We start from the raw sequence: 20,015 nt of genomic DNA, 5'->3' as shown, positions 1-20,015 counted from the left end.
AGAATATGGTATTAATTCTCTGATAAATAAATTCCTTGATAAGATCATCAGTAAAAATAAAATATTTTGTTATAATTTTTTCTAAGGTGAGAAATCTCTTGACAAGTCGTTTGCAAAACACAGGCCTCATGAATCGTGGTGATCACTCTCTGGAATTATCTTCAGTCACAATCTTATGCATCTTGACAGATCAGACTCTGAGATTTAAAGCAAAGCTTGGTCTAACCTAGGACCTAAAATGTGCTGCAGATTCAGAGAACATTTCCTACAATTTAATTTAAATGCAGATAAAAAATTAATCCATTTCTCTACCATGTATTTATGCTCTACTATCAAGAGATATCAATTTAACACATTCAAAATGAAATAAAATCTATTAGTAATTGCTCATCTTCATAAGAAAAATTTCATTTAATAAAGCTATGTAGCTAGAAAAATGATATATTATCATAATAAAGTCTCTTTGGGATTTAATAAAAAATCTTAGAAAAAAAAAGGAAGTCAGAAGATACCTCATTACGGCTTTGTCTACTGCAGATACAGTTAAATCTATAAAATCTAAACTTAATTATCTGTCTGAGTCCATCATGCTTTCTTCAACTCATCAACTCCTCAAGAACACTGAATTCTGGTCTTGACATTTCTACCGCTTATTTCAACAAGTCTCAAACTCTGTGGACCTAAGACTCCATCTGTAGAACAGAATAAAACTTCCTGTTCAGAAGTAACTTAAGAACAAAAAATAATGTAAACCAAGTAATATAGATGAAAGCTTCAGAAACTAAGATACCAGGGGGAATATATAAATCCTAGGCATGGATTTTAGTATAGTCAAGTCTTTTCATTCTTTTACTAATGCCTTTTTATTAAATAAAAAAATTCCCAACTAAAGACACTGCTTTTCTTTGTTTCCTAAATTTTATGTTCACTTTGCTTAAATCTCATGCCCCCTGGATATCAGGACACAATATTGTTTACTGTGTGCATATTTCCACATTACTCATTTCCTTTTAATCCTCATCTTTAGTTTTACTGCACAATTTATTGTATCAATGCACGGTCAAGCTGACTTAGTCATGAAGTTGACCCAAACCATCAGATGGACTGCCTCTAATTTTTCAAATACTAAGTCAATGAGTGATGATTATCATCTGGGAAGTTTCATTGCCTAAGCAGAGGCGAAGCCAAGCAATATGTAGAATGTACGCTTTGGAGAGAAGCCCAGATCCACATTCTTATCTTAATACTCTGGGTGAGGTGGATGTGGGCAAAGCAGTTAACATCTCAGGGCTATTGTGGGGTTGGATTTGGTGTATGCAAAGAGCAGGATCTGGTCGTGTACAGACACGTATACACAGCGGTTGCCCCAGGCCTACGGCAAGTCTCCACGGGCAGCACTGACAGGTGCTATGTCCAAAACCTGAAATCTTACTCCATGTTCACTGACAGAATCTGTTCCACATACTTTCGTGAAATGACAAGAAAGAAAATAGAACCCCTTCAGTTATCAACCATAAAAAGGTGAGAGTCTCCAGATTCCTGTGAAGGAATGTTCTCCTTAACACTTACTGTTCAGCACTAAAATGAAATGCCTACCTTCAAAAAACTAGGACCCAATTTGCTTATAATTGTGCAACTTTTCTACTGGAGGTGATTTCAGACTGGAGAGATCATATGTATTGTATTAGGGTTTTGACTTTAATTAAATGGATAATGGTCTCCGTAAGAGAGAAACCAGCTCACTTGGAAACTACCATGGCTTTAAGGCTACCAATTCTGTAAAGAAAGCATGCTTGGAAATTTAAAATTCTTTTTAATTAATTTATTTTGAGAGAGAAAACGTGCATGAATGAGAGAGGGGCAGTGAGAGAGGGAGAGCGAGAGAATCCCAAGCAGGCTCCACACTACCAGTGCACAGAGCCATACATCGGGTTCAAACTCATGAACCATGTGATCATGACCTGGGCCAAAACCAAGAGTGGGATGCCTAACCAACTGAGCCACCCAGGCGTCCCAGAAAACGTATGCTTTAATGACCTGCTAAGAAAATGCAGAATCCTGTAGCTTACTTGCACATTTTTCTGCAAAAAATATTTTAGAAGCTTTAGGTGCTAGAGAGGCAGAAAACTCTGTCATGCGTCAATTGAGAAATCTGATACTACCTTCCACTAGAAAAAAAGTTTAATAATGTGTATGGGTAAAGGCCTTATTTTCAATCTGTGTTTAAGACAAGAAGTAGGTAATTTTCCTTATTCTTGTCTGGACTCTCTTCTTCCCTAGTACCAGCCATTTTTAGCGCAACATCTAAATCCAGTGAGATTGGCATTCTGGGCTGTCAGGCATTTGTTAGGAAGCCCTCTACTTACTGACCTGGCGATCATAATTGATTTGAGTTTCTTGCTCAATATCAGAGTCCAACTCCGGCACGTCAGATAAATCTGAATCAGACTCTTCACTGTAAGAATCAGTGCCACCTTCTGCAGAAACACAACCCATGAGACACAAGCAAAAGTTCTGAGACCCAAATTAGCTTATAAGTATATTTAAAATATTTTCTTTCTTCCAGCAAAGTCAATTTAAAAAGTCACTGTATCATAGTTTTCCTTTATTGTAGGTTCTTAAAACATCCCCCTCCCCCCCTTCATCTTTTGGTTAAGTTCAGCATACCCGCTCACCCCCTTACAGTAGCGTTAACAGACCGGGACAATTCCCACCCCCTCACCCCCCTCCAGCAGACGGAACTCATTGCTATACTTCCATAACAGATCTTTGGGTTTTAAATCTTGCTTTGAAAAGGGGCTGAGAGAGAGAGAGACAGAGACAGAGACAGAGACAAAGAGACAGAGACAAAGAGACAGAGAGAGACACAAAGAGAGAGAGGAAGAGATAGAAAAGGAAAGGCCAGGGGAAGGCTTTACCAAAATGAAGGCGGAAGCAAAAGGAAATCTAACCACTTAGTTCTTAGCCTTGTGCCACATCCACCAAGTGGCCATTACTGCCACAGTCAAAACCCCTGCAGACACCCTCCCAATGAAAGCATTTTCTCACATGGTTTCAAATTTTATAACCTGATTACTCCTGCTGGCATGACAGTAAATAAGAAGACTACACATCCACTCAACTGGAATACGTCGGTCCCAACTGTGAACCATTCTTTGAACTTCATTCTGGAGCTAAATCCTCAGGTCACTCTGACCCTCTGTCCCCCTGCAGTCTGACACAGTAGACCCACCACAGTTATAGTTGCCCTATGCAGGCTCAGATAGATTTGTTCCTGACATCCTCAAAGGCTAATTCCTCATGTAAACCTTCGACCTTCAACTAACTCACATGTATCTCACAAGTTTGTCTTTGCTTTTAATTTTAAATTTTATGATAGGAATGAATTTTTCAAAAATTGCTTTAACTCTTTATTTCCAGGAGAGATGTTAGAATGTTCTCTGAAATTTTTCTTGATCAAAAAAAAAAAAAATGCTTGAAAGATTATAAATGGTTTTACCCTGGGGTGCAGTTTCCAGCAGACCGTTGCTGACACCTTCTGGAATGAATCTCCACTGGAAAACCGAGTGGTCTGCCCCTCCTGTGCTCAATACCCACTGAAAGTCATGGGACCAGCGCACGTTTGTGACATGTGCAGAATGGCCCACATACTTTCTAAATTTGGCTCCTGGAAAGATATTTTGAAGAGATTAGTAATGCAGAAAATACGATTCACTGATTTAAAAATTATATTATGATTCATGTTGGAAAGTAAAATTTTTAACTGTATTAGAAAATATAATTTCCAGTATTATATATCTTAATAAGCAAAGCCTCCCAAAATTATCTCAATTATTCCAGTATGGATTAAGCTAAAAATGGCCTTAAAATTTAAGTCCTGGGGCTGAAGACATATCCGAACCTATTCCAGATAATGCCTACTGCTTCACTGATTCTGAAACTAAAATACTTAAGAATGATTATCTCATACAGTCCTATTTAAATACAAGATCAGACAGGTGGTCCTTTGCAACAGGGAAACAATCATTCTGTGAAAAAAAAAAAAAACCACAATCAAATTATTGTTCAGGGGCATGTAGATGTAGAGCTGGAATAATTAAATTTTGTTCCCTGATTGCTTTACTTAGTAAACACCATCTCCAGGTCATGAATGCAGAAGAAAAGCTATTTGCACTTATGGTTGTAGCTGAACGACTGCAGTAAAGTCTCCAGTATATGGCTGGTACACGGCAGCACGAAGGAAGTCAGGGAAGTAAGCAGGGTCCATCCTATCGTGTGGAGGCCTCGTACTCCAAAGGCTATGGGAGATTTCAGGGGGCCAGCATCCTTCCTTCAGAAATAACTCTACCTACTGCAGGCCCTCTAATGGAGTCTCTTTAATGGGGGAGAAAGCCATCTGTTCAACTAAAAACGTGTTTAAAATTCAAATACCCGTTGGAGAGGTAATGATTTTTAACTTGTATGAAGGTGAAAATGACCATGCTATTTAAATACCACCATCAAGCTGCCCGTTCTGAGCACTCCTGCTTCTGTTTGCTTTCTTTTTCTTCATAGCCTTTCTTACCAGATGTGTTTATACTTTGTCTATTGACATGTCCCCTCAGGAGAACAAAATCTCCATGAGGACAGGGATGTGTTCTTGTTTTATTCATTTATGTAACCCCAGCCTCTAAAACAGCATGTAACAAATATTTATGGAATAAATGAACACCACATCCATCTCTTCCCAGGCTTTCCTTAGGACAGTGCACTTTTTAAGGCCTCTCTATGTATGTTCTCTGAACCACAGGGAAGGCTCTTGTCTCTCTGCTGGTCCTCTCTCCCATGCTTTAAGTACCCACAACTGTCAAACATTTGTCTTCTGGCCTCCAATCCACTCTAGACTGCAGATGGCCTATGTGCCATGTCCACTTGAATGTATAACAGGTGCCTCAAACTTACCATGGACAACACAGTCCAAGGAGTATCCCTTCCCCTTCTCTCTTATGTTCCATTTCTCTCTCCCTCCCTCCCTCCCCACCACCTCTCTCTCTCTTTCTCTCTCTCTCTCACATACACACACACAGACATTTTTCTTGCTCATTTTCCCATCTTCATAAATGGTGCCACCATCCACCCCCACTGCTCACGCCCAAAACTCACCCCTGGCTCCTCTCTTTGCCTCTATTCCCACATCCAATCCATCAGCAAGACCTTCAGTTCTGCCTTGACACGGTTTCCTAACCTCATGCACCTGTCTTACATCTGTTCCTAATACCTCTGTCCAAGCCACATCATCTCTCACCTGGACTTATGTAAAAATCTCTTTACTTGAAGCCTTCCCTTCCCTGAACCATCCCACACAATATCAAAGTGGTCTTTTAAAAACTTAGGTGGGTCATGTCACTCCTCCATTTTAAACCCTCAATAGTTTCCTACCACACTTAAAAGAAGACCCAAATTTTTAACAGTGTCTACAAGGCCTTCGTGACACAGTCCCCACTGCCCTCTCTAGCCTCTGAGTACACTATGCTCCCCTCATTCATCACGCTCTAGCCACCTTGACCTTTCTGTTTCTGCACTGCCTCAAGCTCATCCAAGCTCTATTGGAGGCCAACGCTTTTCCCTTCAAGGCTCAGGCTTTATGCAACTCATGTCTTACAACATCTAGGACATTTTTCTTGGGAGGGAGTTCTTCAAGGACTGTGTGTGTGTGTGTGTGTGTGTGTGTGTGTGTGTGTGTGTGCGCGCGTGCATGCATGCACATCTGTGTGAAGGGTCAATGGGGCAGCAGTACACAGGTAAAACAGGAGATCCTCAGCCTTGAGCCTTCCTTTGGAGAAGAGGGGTAAGACAAAGCAATGTCAATGAGCAAGGCTTTGGATTTTTACCTCACGGAAGTGTCTGTGCCATGACGGTCAGAATGTAGTCTAAGTGACGTCAGGGAAAATTATTAGCATTGATACCAGTTATTTGAAAAGATTTGAAAACTGTCGAAATGAATTTAGAAAAAATGGTTTGGCCATGTACAAATAATAACCATTGTAGTCATTTTCATTAACTGGGGAACATTTTCATCTAAATGCTGTGCAGAGTCCTATACACATGTAATTGTAAATGTGTCAATTAACTTGATTGAGAATTTTATTTAATCACAGAGGAACACTATAATGTTTCCTCAGTCTCCACACGTCTCATGGCCACTAGCCACTGCTCCTAGTTGGGTGTATACAGGTTCAAAAGTTGGGTACCCACCACTGGTACAAGAGCCACCAACTGTTATCATTCCCTTCAACAATCTTCCTTTATAAACTTCCCCGCCAGTAGTTCTGGCACAGAAAGGCCACAAAAGCCTGAATGGCTCTGAGACAAATTGCAAGATTTATAAACCATGTGCCAAGAAGAATAGAACAAGTCAACTTGCTATGAGAATATGGACCCTTCCACAGATTGCTGGGGTGGGTTTTATTACTCGCACCATCCCGTCACTCAGCTGCCGACCTCCCCTTACTCTGCAGGTGTCTCCCGGCTTCCATCGTCCTCAGGGTCAGTTTACCTATCAGGGTGTCTCATTTGGACAGAAAGCACTATTCACCGCCTCCCTCCTTCTCCCTCATTCCCATCAACACACCCAGGATCTCCATTTTTAGACCTACATCTGCCTTACATGGCTTGGGGAGACATAGGAAATACCAATTCTCGGTCAGTTAACTTCTTCCCTAGTCTTCACATGGGAGACCAACAGTATTGCTCCTGCCCCTGGTGATGCTTCTTCTCAATTCCCAGATCAGTTGCCTAACTCACGTTCTGCAAATACATTACTCAATCCAACAGGACACGCCCCAGTACTCAAAAGGGAGAGGAGGGTGTGCATTAGGCACGGTGAGGTAATTCTGTGCCTCAAGCATTTTAAACCGATGGGCACTCTGTCAAGTGTAAATGATGGTTTGCTGTGCGTTTTATGTTCAGTTCCCTACCCTAACTGCTGCTGCTTCGAAACTGCTAGTTAGCCGAAAATGACTTTCTGATTACGTTTTTCAATCCCTTCCCTGTCTTAATTTAAAAATTTTTCAAGTGAACGAGTTTTCAGGCAACAGCATGTCCCTGCTAATCACTTTCCAAACATCGGATTTCCAGGGTGCTAGTGGGGAGTCTCAGAAAAGCCTGTGTATGGGCTCTGCTTTAACTCTTTAAGGAAGAAGACAGGGTCATTACATGGGTTAATTCAGTCACAGTCCACAAAGTCTAAAGATGCAACAAAAATTGAAGTGACAAGATTTTAACAGTAAGACAGAGCCACAAAATGTGACAGGAGAGAGAGGTTTTCTGCATCAATCTTCAGACTCAAAAATCTCACCAGTTATGTAAATTGGGTCTGCAAAATTAATGCAACAAGGGAGCCACAAATTGTGTTATCACCAGAGAGTTCACTTTAAGGTTTTATCTAAAAAGATTTTGCTTTGCTTTCCATGTATAAGCACAATTAGCTGTGAAGCATAAAAGAATGTTAATTATAATATTTTAATGGAATATATAATTTAAATTATGAGTATTTATTCACATAAATAAAAATAAAACAAACTATGATTTGGTTAAAATGTGAAACATGAAGCTTATGAGTCACAAACTGGTTAGTAGTAACTCTGTGAACAAATTCTGCCTTAAATTTGTAAAGCCCGTATTTTAGAACATCAAAAGTGAATGGCATCAACAACACATTTTACCTATGGGTGTAAAAGAGTAAAAATGAATATAGAGATGAAAGGAATAGTCTGCAAGAACAGACACCAAGAAAATCAGTCCTAATTACACTGCGTATACATTCTAGGTTAAATATTTGTTCAATGAAATACCTCTTTTGGCCTTACCTTTCTTGAGACAAGGAAATTTAAACAATTTAACCAGTCCAAAATCATCGCCAGACACCAGCACTGAGCTGTTGTAATTTGCATCCACTGAATTAATGTCAGTGACATCAGTGTATTTAGGCCAAATTCCACTCACTTCGGGGCCTTTCACACATGTCCAGGAGGCCCAGGGAATCCCTTTGATTTCTTCTTTACTTGTTAAAGGCTTCCCAGCTGAAAATAATCAATACATAGTAACATAATGTTACATTTAAATAAAAAGCGTATTCTAATTTGCTTTATTCCTTTTCCTTATAGAGGTCTACATGGAGGTTTAAAAAAGAAAGCAACTTCTATAAACCAAGGAAACTGTAGATTCTAATCTCTTTACCCAATTTGTGATGTTTTTCCCCAGCAGGCTTTAAAGAAAGTGTATGATCAAAACTCAGATACGGAGACAAGAAAGAAAATGATCATTGTACTCACTGTAACGTCTGAAACTACCAGATAGCTAGTATGCTATCTATTACTGAATGTCATATTGACTTTCAAGCCATCGTATGTTGTCAGATTTAGTCACCAGCATTTTGCCTGGATTTTAAAAAAGTTTATTCTGCACTTCTACTTTTCATAATTCAAGGAACCATAGAAGTGATTTTTAAAAATTCAGGCTCAAAAAATTAGTATAAAAATTTAATGGATTTTAGATTTAAAAGCATTAGACAATGAAAACTCTAACTGGTTGGGGAAAATACTCTTGACAGTTGTGTTACATGTGTTCTCAAGGGTGCGGCAACTCCCAGCTCGTACCGAAAGCAGGCGAAGGATGTCCCCAGGGGGCATGTCCAGCCATACACAGTTTTAAAATTCAAAATCAAGACAATTTAGTGTGCTACCTCAGAGTTCCTTCTTCAAAAATAGGTAAATATTTTCAAATAAGAAGTCTGTGAGAATAGCTGCTCTTCAGCATTTCTGCCAAACTGGCATGTGGAAATTCTGGACTGGAACAGCATTACATAAAAATTCATTAAGATGAGCATAAAATCAGAGAGCTGACAGAACATAGTCCTTGACCCAGCATTTCCCCTTTGGAGAATGTCGTCCAAGGAAGTAACTCAGAAGAGAGAATCCCACCTGTACCAAGTTATTTCGAGATACACTGTCTGTACCAGCAAAGAAACAGGAAACAAGCCCAAATGCTAACTAACGGGAGAATGAGACAGCAAATTGTGATATTATCACTGAGAGGATGTTACTTCGTTATTGCAAATGAGAAATGTGTATTCCATAATTTCTCACACACAGAAAATACATATGAAATAATTTCAAGCAAAGAAAGTAGACACACAAAAATAGGTACCTAGTAACAGTGTGCTGATGAATTTGACAGGGTGGAGAACTCCAAAAAGCTGAAGTCACATTAGATGGTGTATATTATTGTATGTACAAATTAATTATTCAATAAAAATTTTAAGATAAAATATAATTATTTCAGAACAAGATTCATGTTAAATATTAAAATTTTCCATTTACAATAAAAAATCATGAGTCACAGATTATAATACAGAACTTGTCTTTTATTTGCACCATTTTATACTACAAACTAAATGTTACTGAATATTAGGCAAGTCTGAAGAATCTCTTCTCAAAGACACAGCAGAGGTCACAAGCAGAAATCGTGTTTTTAAATCCCAGTTAGCATGTTTCACCAAATGATATCTTAAGGGCTTCCAATTATGAAGAACACAGATTTTGGACTAAAACTAACATAGTAAATGAGGACTGTGATCCTTAAATATTTAGTTTTTAGTATTTTTCTAGGATATTTTTCCTTTCACTTGTCTGTAGGCATCCTTTTAATTTCTAAGTATATATCCTTTGCCCATAACCATTTCAAGTGTTTATGTCCAGTCTGTGCCTCGTCTTTTCATGCTTTTTTACTGTGCGGTTTTTTTTTTTGTTTTGTTTTAATTTTAATGTGTTCCAATGGATTCTGTCTTTTCTTTGGGACTGTGAGATTTGGGGGGTCATGCGTCTGGAAACGTTCCTTGCCCTGAGACCACGATGACATTCTCATACATTTGCTGCGTCTGGTTCAAAGCTTTGATTTTCACCACCACCTAGGGCTGCGGGACTCACATGGCATCTTGTAGAACAGGCGTTCTCCCGCGCCGTCATTGGTCTGCAAGTATTTGCTATCCAGAGACCAGTCAATGTGTGTGATGAAACTAAGCGACTTGCTGCATTCTCCAATTTTCTTATACCGCTGGGCAACGGCATACACATCCACTGGGCCGTCATTGGATCCCACCGCAAGATAAGAGCCATCTGGAGAAAATTTCATTTCATGAATGACTTCTTTTCGATCTTTGATATGAACCACTTCTGTCATATCTCTATAAGAATAAAAAGCAGCAATAAAAAGTGATAAGCAGCAAATCTAGAAATAGGAACCTCAAGCCATGTTTTAAAATTTCTATGTCAGGGGCGCCTGGGTGGCTCAGTCAGTTAAGCGTCGGACTTCAGCTCGGGTCATGATCTCACGGTTCGTGGGTTTGAGCCCGGTGTCGGGCTCTGTGCTGACAGCTCAGAGCCTGGAACCTGCTTCGGATTCTGTGTCTCCCTCTTTTTCTGCCCCTCCCCCACTCATGCTCTGTTTCTGTCTCGATAATAATTTAAAAATTTTTTTAAAAATAAAAAATAAAATTTCTATGTCAGAAAAAACGGTTTCAAAAGAGAGAGAATACCTACAGGAATTAAGGAAACAACTTTTGAGGAAAGATAGAAAAGTCAGTTCCTAGCCAAAAGCAACCAAGTTTTTAAGTATTATTTGGGGCTTCCAAAGTGACAACAACAAAAAACTCAATGAAATACATATTTGTTTTCATGTTTAATTATGTGTTATTTTTCCCTAAAACATTGTGCTTCATAAAATTGGGGTTTGTAAAATTGTTTTAAAAACATGCCTTGGAGAAAGGTAAACTTCTGCAAAAGGGAGGACAGACATCAACCATGTTTTTTATACTTTAAGATCAGGTAACCAGTGGCTGTAAAGCTTGATGCTTACTGTTGCAAAAAGGAGCAAGTCCAAAAAGCAGAAGAGGAAAATTACTTTTTAAATATTAAATTCTTATGTCATTATTTAATTGTGACCATGAAAGGTCAGCGATGCATACATCATGTCACTGGAATATTTCATATCCTTTCTGATCAGATTCTGGCAAGAAGTGCTATTCTCATTTGAAGGCTGCTGCCATGAGACTGAACTGTGGCCAGCAGTCCCCTGGGCCAGCACCGAAGACTTCACCCACTCCCAACAAAATCAGTGCATAAATGATGGCACATATGTGCTTCCACATGATAATTTCCTTCACCTGCCATCACTTATTAATAGCAATATATTATATAATACAATGTTTACTATAATGTCATCAAATGGGTTTTGTTTGTTTGTTCATTTCGGCTTGGGAAATCTATCAAAAAGAAAAGAAAATCTGGGAGCGCCTGGGTGGCTCAGTCGGCTTAGTGTCCGACTTTGGCTCAGGTCATGATCTCACGGTTTGTGGGTTCGAGCCTCGCGTCAGGCTCTGTGCTGACAGCTAGTTCAGAGCCTGGAGCCTGTTTTGGATTCTGTGTCTCCCTCTCTCTCTGACCCTCCCCTGCTTGTGCTGTCTCTCTCTCTCAGAAATAAATAAAACATTTTAAAAATTAAAAAAAAAAAAAGGAAAATCTGGTAATTGGCCATCTTTTCACACCATCACTAAGCAGAGAATGTTGCCCATCAACCCAGCAGTAAGTTATGTGTCACTGGTAATGAGAATTTAGTGTAATAAACTGTGCCAAGATCATTTTTCAAAGCTATCTAGAATTTTCTATGTGCAAAACATGCAGTATCTAAGTTACAGTTGCATTTTCTTTCTGTAACCACAAACTGTGAAAGCCAAAAAAACCAACCAGTGTTGTTTAGAGAAATTACAAGTGTGGGTCATAATTTTTGTCCCATAAATATAGGATGTTAATGAATATGAAATATTGCATGTTATTTTTCCCTGTAGGTGAAAGAAATCTTTTACTCAAGCCCACCTCTAAAAATCTGGCACTCCTACAGACTGCTTTCTCATTTCTTTTTCTTTTCTTGGCTTCCTATAAGCCCAAACCCCATTGGGACCAGATGAGCTTAGGAGTTCATTATTCACCAGATTTTAGAAAGTATCATATACAATATATTATGTAATATCCTCCGTAGGAGTTAGGCCAATACCACGTATTAAAAACATTAATATTTTTGTAGCAAATCACATGATAGACAATTATTCCTACTAGGAGTTTAATAAGCGATAAACAGTCTCAAATCAGTTCATTGGGTCAAGGCGTGCTGTCAAAGAAGTTGCCAAAGAACTGTAGATTTTCACAGTGTTTGGATTTGGAAATTACAGATAGGGGACTGTGAATCTAGACTGTTCCAGTTTGAAAGAATAAATGCAGTTTTCCTCAAGTCCAGGCATACACTGTAACCAGGAGAACTAGTTTAACAGAAGAGCATGTCTGCTATCATTTTCCTTATCAGCACGTGCCTGACTCGGAGGACAATGAAAGAGCCATCCTTCATGCCCAGGGCCAGCTGAGATCCATCGGGGCTGAAGGCCACACTGCGAACCGCTTCCTCCATGTTACAGCGGGCGATCAAGGCATGGTCAGCCAGGCTCCACAGCCTACACACAAGGACAAAGTAAAAACAAAACCAATTTCTCAGTCAGAGGCTAGACCTAGGCTGGAAGTCCTGTTCACCACAGGACGCACCAACTTCCCACTAGTGTCCTTCCCCACAGCACGTGTGGAAATCTAAGAAGGTGTTTAGTTTATCAAACAATGGGTCATTTGCACCATTTCAAATGCCCAGCAAGAACCGTAAAATCAGAAAACCTTTTCCAAAGAGTTTGAGATTGACAAAATAAAGGCATTTTAAATACTACTTCATAAAACATCTTGCTATTCTCGTTGGAGATTAAACATTGTTCTTGGGGCACCTGAGTGGCTCAGTCGGTTAAGCATCCGACTTCGGCTCAGGTCATGATCTCACGGTTTGTGGGTTCGGGCCCCATGTCAGGCTCTGTGCTGACAGCTAGCTCAGAGCCTGTTTCAGATTCTGTGTCTCCCTCTCTCTCTGACCCTCCCCTTCTCATGCTGAGAAGAGCTCTCAGAAATAAATAAAACATTAAAAAACAACAACAACATTGTTCTTTACTTATACCAAGAATTGTTAATAACACTTAGAGAACAAGAAGTACTACTAGGTGTTAGTATTGTTAGCTTGTTTAAAATAATCCGAGTACACTTCTAGTAACTGTGTTCCTTAAGCACAGATAAACGGAAACACACATTACTTTTATTGGCCTCCCTGGCAAGAAAAAGTATCTGACACAGAGAAGAGTGAAGTACACCCCTGCCCAGGATGGTCTCAGAGTTGGCTGTCTGTCTACAGTCATCTGCTGTCATGCTTCACAAGGCCCCTGGCTGCCCCACTGCAGAGAGGCTCACCACCCCTGGTTGGGGCAGATACTTAAGCGCCCCTGACTGATGGGCACAGCTACTGCTGGAGAAACGCAGGTCATGGGGTAAGAGGTCCTGACAGTTTGTAGCAGCTCCGGGAAAACCCAATCAGGCACCTCACACTGAGTGAACGTGGACTAGGTATCAAAACGCACATAAGCATTTACGTGTCAGTTGTGATTGTGGTGACTGACCTCTGTCTGCGACTGCTCTTAAAGACAGGCTTCTCTCAACACACCAACGCCAGCATCTGCCAAGACGGGACTCAGAATCCTGAGGTCTCCATAGGGAGGCAAGAGTCAGTCACATATGGTACAGTTTGTCTAAACGCATTCTGCCATCAGGACGGATGGGGGATGCTCCTTAAAATGGAGAGTTGCTCGGTGAAGAGTTTACTGATCCCTTAGGCAGCCTGCACTGTTCAGCCTAAAGCTCATGGTAGTCTTTCAATACCTCGTCCATTATTCATAATCTCATGCTGCTTTTAGCCTTGTACTATTTTAAGCAATGTAAGCTTTGCTCTACTAGCATGCAGAAACCGTCCTTCCTCAGGAGACTGTACCATCCTGTAAAGTCACTGAGCTGATCTCGCTCAAGCAATTCATTGGGACTCAGACCCCTCTTAAATCTCAATACTCAGTGTGAAATAACATTTGTCATGGTAGCCAAATTAATGGTTCAGACAAATAAGGCAAATTCTGACAGCCAGGGCTCCCTGGGGATGTCTGCAATTCTGAGACTCAACAAAGTTGTCAAAAAACAAAAGCTGAAGACTTTCTTGAAATCATTTCTACCTGGATGAATAGAAATGGAGCATCTCAGGTGTTTGAGTAAGTTGATGGTACCATTCTGCCTGTTTGGGGAAAGCTCAGAGTAAAGAAGGAGAAGGAAGAGAAAGGGAGGAAGTTGGGTAAAGAGAACCTTAAGCCAAATAACCATTGATGCCACATGGAGACACAGTGTGTTTTTATTGATCTTTAGATTGATGGGGCTTCAGTGCTTGGTAAAGATTACAAAGTGGATTTACTTTTAAATTTAAGCCTCACTAACGAGCATACTGTGCCTTGATCAGATTCACAGACATACAGAGTAAGAGCAGGGGAGAAGCAGGGACCTGCTTCCAGTCTACAAAGTCCTAATTTAGCTACTAGAGCCCAGAAGCAGTCATCAATCAACAAACTGATGCACCAGCCTCTCTCCCCGACTGGCATGCACTCTTTCTGGCCTGCTTGTTGCTGGGCACATTTAAAGGTCAGCTGTAAATACAAAAATACTGAAGTCAGTGCAAAAGCCTTTATCACACACTTCTAAACCCTATGTGCAGTCCTTCAACAGTCACAAGGTTATCAGGAGTGTCCTCATTTTGCTCATTTTACGCAATGCTGTGCTCTGAAAGAATAACAAATGATCCACAGCAAGAACCCTTGAGGTCCTAATAAAATTGTCTGTTTTCTCAGGAACCAGCACTTTCCTTTGATTTGAGGACAATGTTCAAAATTCCATCCGAGAATGTGCAAAAAAAGAATTGTTTAGTCACATACTCAAGACAACTCTGGAAATCAGAACTTAAGTTCTTTTGAAGACGAGTTCATGAATTCACCAACGGAGATGAAGGCCTATTAGAAAACTGAAATGCTGTGTGTAGCCCCCCGGGGAGGACTCAGCACATGAGGGGCAAATACAATCATACCACAGATGAATGCGCTGAGCTCTCCTCTTTGATTCAAAGAGAAATGGGAGCCTATCTAACCAGGAGCAGTATATTTGCACTCACTCAGACACTTTCATGACTTAAAATGGAGCCAAAGGAAGACGGCAATGATAAAATGCTAAGAAACCAAGTGTTGCCGAGCTCATTGTCTCAACGCTCTGTTTGGAATGGGTGTGGTTCTTTACCGTGGTTTAGCCTTCTCTTATATAACCAGCAAATTTGGGCACTGTAAATCTGTTGTCCCACGGCAGTCAGTGAGATGATGACCGCCACTGCTGGGGGCTCACCTGACAGAGCGGTCGTCACTGCCCGTCACAGCCAGGGGCTTCTTGGGGTGCAGGGCCAGGGCCCAGAGCTCCCCCTCACAGTGGCCTTGCAGGATCAGCATCGGCTTGTCTCGTTCACGCACGATCACTTCAAATATCTCACTGTCCTGGGTCCCTGCGAGGAGGCGGTCTGCCTTCCAGCACACACTCCGGATGGAGAGGCCTGGCGGAAACAAGCAATTAAATAAAATTAAAGTGTGTTTTCACACCACTGACAAAGAAAGGAAAACACCTACATGTCCTTTCACCAGGATAGCATCTAATGTAACACATCTTAACAACTCCTGAAGGAGAAACACCAACTCCACACACCATCTTGTGTTATTCACCATTTCCTTACCCCTTGCCATCTGGATTTCACACGAGTAGTCACTCTTTCCTGCCTAACTTAGGGTAACCACGTGTTTTACATCGGGACGCATGTGAAATACTGTATCTTAAAATAAGTGTGAGGAGAAATTGGTCTTTATGAAAACCTACCCCTTCTTTAAATAATGTACTTATGATTTACTATGGAAAAGTTAAGGGTCACTTCAATCTTTAGAATGCTAACACTATATTAAAACTTAAAAACAAAAAAAAATTTAATGTTTATTTTTATTTTTGAGAGAGAGGGAGACAGCAAGCGAGCACGCACGTAAGCGAGCACCAGTGGGGGAGGGGCAGAGAGAGAGAGAGGGAGACACAGAATCTGAAGCAGGCTCCAGGCTCTGAGCTGTCAGCACAAGAGCCTGATGCAGGGCTGGAACTCAAGAGCTGTGAGGTCATGACTTGAGGCAAAGTTGGATGGCTTTACCGACTGAGACAACCAGGCAGCCCTAACACTACGTTAAAATTCTATGTGGGTGATACTACAGAATGGTTAATTGTCATATTGGGCAAGTTTACTATGATCAGAACCTAGACTCATTTTGCTGGATAAACAGATGCACCATGTCCCAGAAATATGCAAGTAAAACTCATTTCAGTCTCGAAATACCATCAAACATTTGTCAGTGAAGATGCTATTCTTTCCTGACTTAACATTTTATACAGTGCTCTCTAAAAGCACAGTACTTCTTTGAAATACAAACTTCTACCTCAGGACTACTTCATACTCTCCAGGCAGGTCTTTATTTGCCTGCCTGATTGGTGATCCCTTGAACTTCTTGTCTGTGATTGGTGATCCCTTGAACTTCTTGTCTGTTTCGTTCCTTACTGGGTACATTATTTATTTACTTAGTGAGTTTTCTCATGTCGAAATCAGAAATACAGAGAGAATACCGCTTTCATAACTACTTTAAATAAGGCAGGGATATGGTAAGCTTTGAGATCTGAGTTGTTTCCCCAGTGGGTTTTGTGTTGTCGGTATTGAAAGTACCAGAAGTCAGGTCTTTAGTCCTGCTCTACACCTCATTGGCCAGACACACCAGGAATGTCCCTTTTTCTCTGGAGACCAGTTTTTCTCTGCATTAAATGCAGACTGTAATTAAGGAGACCATGTAATCTATCATCCAAATTGTGACTACTTTGAAAGTCGAATTAAATTTACATACTTTAAAAATATTTTTTCACCAAGAAGGCAGCTTTACCATGTTAAAATAGTTCTATCAAATTATTTTCAAAGGTAAAATTATAGTGACACTTTATTACCAAATTCAAAGTCCAAAACAGAGGAATGAATAGGCAGGGCACAGAGGATTTCCAGGGCCCTGAAACTCTTCACTGTCATGGTGGATACGTGTTATTACGCACGGGTCAAAATCCACAGAATATACAACACTGAATGTAACCTCTAATACAAACTACAGGTTTGAGTGATGATGCGTCAGTGTAGCTTCTTCCACTGTAACAAATGCACCACCCTGCGGGCGGGGGGTGGGAGGTGTTGTGGACAGTCAGGGAGGCTGTGCATGTGTGGGTGGCAGGGGGTATAGGAGAAATCTCTATACCTTCCATTCAATTTTGCTGTGAACCTAATTCTGTTCTAAAAAAATTAAGTCTATAAAAAACTCCAGGACAAATGCTAAGGCACATGGGATGCTGGGACAAAAGAATGGTTAACTGGGGGTATATGGACATCCTAATTGTATCCTTCACCTTAATCAACTCACAGTGCTCTTAAAAGGATCCAATGAGATGATGCATTTATTTACCAAAAAAAAAGTATTTTTTAAGGCACAAGCCTATTTTTACATGCAATAACTCTCTTGACCCCTTGCTCTGAATTCACCGTTACATGTTTTGAAATGGAAGGAGATGGCACACTGGCAGATTTATTATTCCCATTTTGAGCAGTAGGTAGAGAAACCTTGGCAACGGCTAGTTCAGGGTCAGTCACTCAAAACCCTTCCAGCAAACATCATGATGGGCTTTCAAGGTTGGGAGGGACAGAGACATGGTGAAAATAGCCAGAGCAAGACTGCAGAAAGACAGGGCAGCAGCTCAGCTGTGGAGGCAACTCTGCCTTGCAGCAACGGTCTCTTTGCCCTGTCCCTTTACTGTCCTTTTCTCTTTCTCACGCTTTTCCAGAGGGTTAGTAACCATTCGCTAATTAACACAGCCCCATTTCTTCCAGGAGGGGAGTCAATTTGTCCTCCCAGCAGGCTTAGGGTCACCTATGATTTTATTCCAGATGAGGTACAACACCTTGTTCTTCAGAAATAGGAAGTAAGTAGGGATGTTAATTCCACTGTAGTTATCAGTAAAAATCTCAAATAATTTACTTTTTATTATATTTATTGTCTGTTTCATCTCACTAATATCTGTAAACATAGGAGTTTTCTCAGTTTTATACACTGTTGTATCCTCAGTACCTACCAGTGTATGTAGTACACGTGTAGGTATATGCTCAATAAAAGATGGCTGCATGAAATAAAACATCAGAATCACAAACATTTCTTGTGTCCTTAGAGATATCAAGAAAAAAAAATATCTGCATCCTCAATGAAACCATTTAAAGAAGGGATATATTTACTCACTAATTCAAACAGTTTTTATTAAGCGCTTACCATGTGCCCAAGACGAGAGCTTGAACATGCCAGCTCATGCCCTATTGGAAATTATATCCTAAGGAGGACCAAGACATTTGTAAGCCGACATTTACACACCAGAAATCAATTAAAATGATGTATACAAGATTAGAGTTCAAGATGGGATGTAGGAGGATCCTGAATTCACCTCTTCCTATGGTCACATCTAATCTACAGTTACCTATGGAACAAATTCCTCTGAAAGAAATTGAATTGTACCTGAACAATTCCTATGTACCGGGCAAACAAGAAAAAAACAAAACCACAAAAAACTCACATCAAAATGAGTAGAGGAGGCTGAGACATAATCTCAATATAAATCCTACCCTTGGGCCAGTAACCCACAATTGGGAGGGAATTCCTAACTACGAGCTTCTTTCTGAGGAGTGGAGGGTTTGAACGCTGCATCTGGCACCCTGATGTTTAAGACCTGCACCTGAGAGATGACCCCCCAAAATACCTAGCTTTAAAGCCTTTAAAGCCTTGTGGATACAGGGCTTGTATCCACAAGATTCTCAAGGCTATAGCAAACGAAAAATAGTGGGTTCACTGTGGCTATCCTCCAGGGCCTGGTGCAGAGGAAGCTGAAATACCCAGTCTTTCTGCAAATGAGGCCTATTTGCTTCAAGTTTCAGTCTGAGGAGCAGGCATCTAACCTAACACACAGCTAGAGGCCTACTGAAATACTCTGCAAAGGCTGAAGAGGCCAGAGGGTGCCACACTGACACTTTCCCTCTGCTGTGTTCAGCTTGCTGTGATCTTCTGCAGAGAAGCCTGTGTACACAAGGGCACCATGGTTTTTGGGGCTACTTCCCAAGGGTCACCCCTTGAACTGCCTGCCAGTAGTGCTTACATTCATGGGTCCCACAGGACTGTAACAAATGGAAAAACAGTCTGATTATTTATCCTTCACTTAGATCTAAAAATTATCAAATTTTCTCACATAAGCCTCTAGTTCTTTTTTCTTTTAAAAGCAAATTTGCATACTCGTATCAGTTTGCACTCCCCTCCCATACTTCCATTTGCATCTCTAATAATATGGACCTTTTATATAGCCATCGTACCATAATCATACCTGACAAAATTTGGTATCATCTGGTTCACAGTAAAAATTTTTTTTTATTTTTTTCGTTTCAAACTTTTATTTAAATCCTAGTTAGTTAACATACAGTGCAATATTGGTTTCAGGAGCAGAATTCAGGGATTCATCACTTACATAAAATACCCAGATACAGAGAAATCATTCTTAATCAGCTACCCCCTAAGGCAGCAGAGACAAAGACGACTGAGGTGCAGTCTTTCTGTGGAAAAGGCCAATTAATTGATCTTCAAAGCTGTGGCCTGAGGGGCTAACTTCTAAATAAACACATATCTAGGGGCTGAATGCAATCTCCAGAGATCAGGGAGGCCAGCGGGTACCATCTTTGCACTCTCCCTCCTTCCTACCCCATGTCATGTCTCCAAGAAAGGACATTATGCACAGGTCTGCAACCCCAGCTTTTGTAGCTGGCCCCCAAAGGATACATCTCTTGATAACCTGGTTCTGAAGGCCACCAGAGCTTGTGTTCACATGTTCAATGGCAGGGTCAGC

General features: G+C 40.6%; 1 protein-coding gene across 1 annotated transcript in view; it reads right to left on the bottom strand.

The window, feature by feature from the left end:
* The window catches only part of EML6 (EMAP like 6), a 273,438-nt gene that overhangs the window by 100,602 nt on the left and 152,821 nt on the right, over positions 1-20,015 (bottom strand). The window contains exons 7-12 of the mRNA XM_077772351.1: positions 15,375-15,576; positions 12,401-12,538; positions 9,966-10,222; positions 7,848-8,060; positions 3,500-3,667; positions 2,371-2,477 (exon numbers count right to left, since the gene is read on the bottom strand). Of these exons, the coding sequence (XP_077628477.1) occupies positions 2,371-2,477; positions 3,500-3,667; positions 7,848-8,060; positions 9,966-10,222; positions 12,401-12,538; positions 15,375-15,576 (1,085 nt within the window). The remainder of the gene's footprint in view (positions 1-2,370; positions 2,478-3,499; positions 3,668-7,847; positions 8,061-9,965; positions 10,223-12,400; positions 12,539-15,374; positions 15,577-20,015) is intronic.

This window comes from Crocuta crocuta, unplaced genomic scaffold, assembly GCF_008692635.1.
Source record: "Crocuta crocuta isolate KB4526 unplaced genomic scaffold, BGI_CrCroc_1.0 scaffold830, whole genome shotgun sequence".
NCBI classification, from domain to species: domain Eukaryota; kingdom Metazoa; phylum Chordata; class Mammalia; order Carnivora; family Hyaenidae; genus Crocuta; species Crocuta crocuta.
The sequence above is the reverse complement of the archived record's forward strand: the minus strand, read 5'-3'. Positions and strand labels throughout refer to the sequence as shown.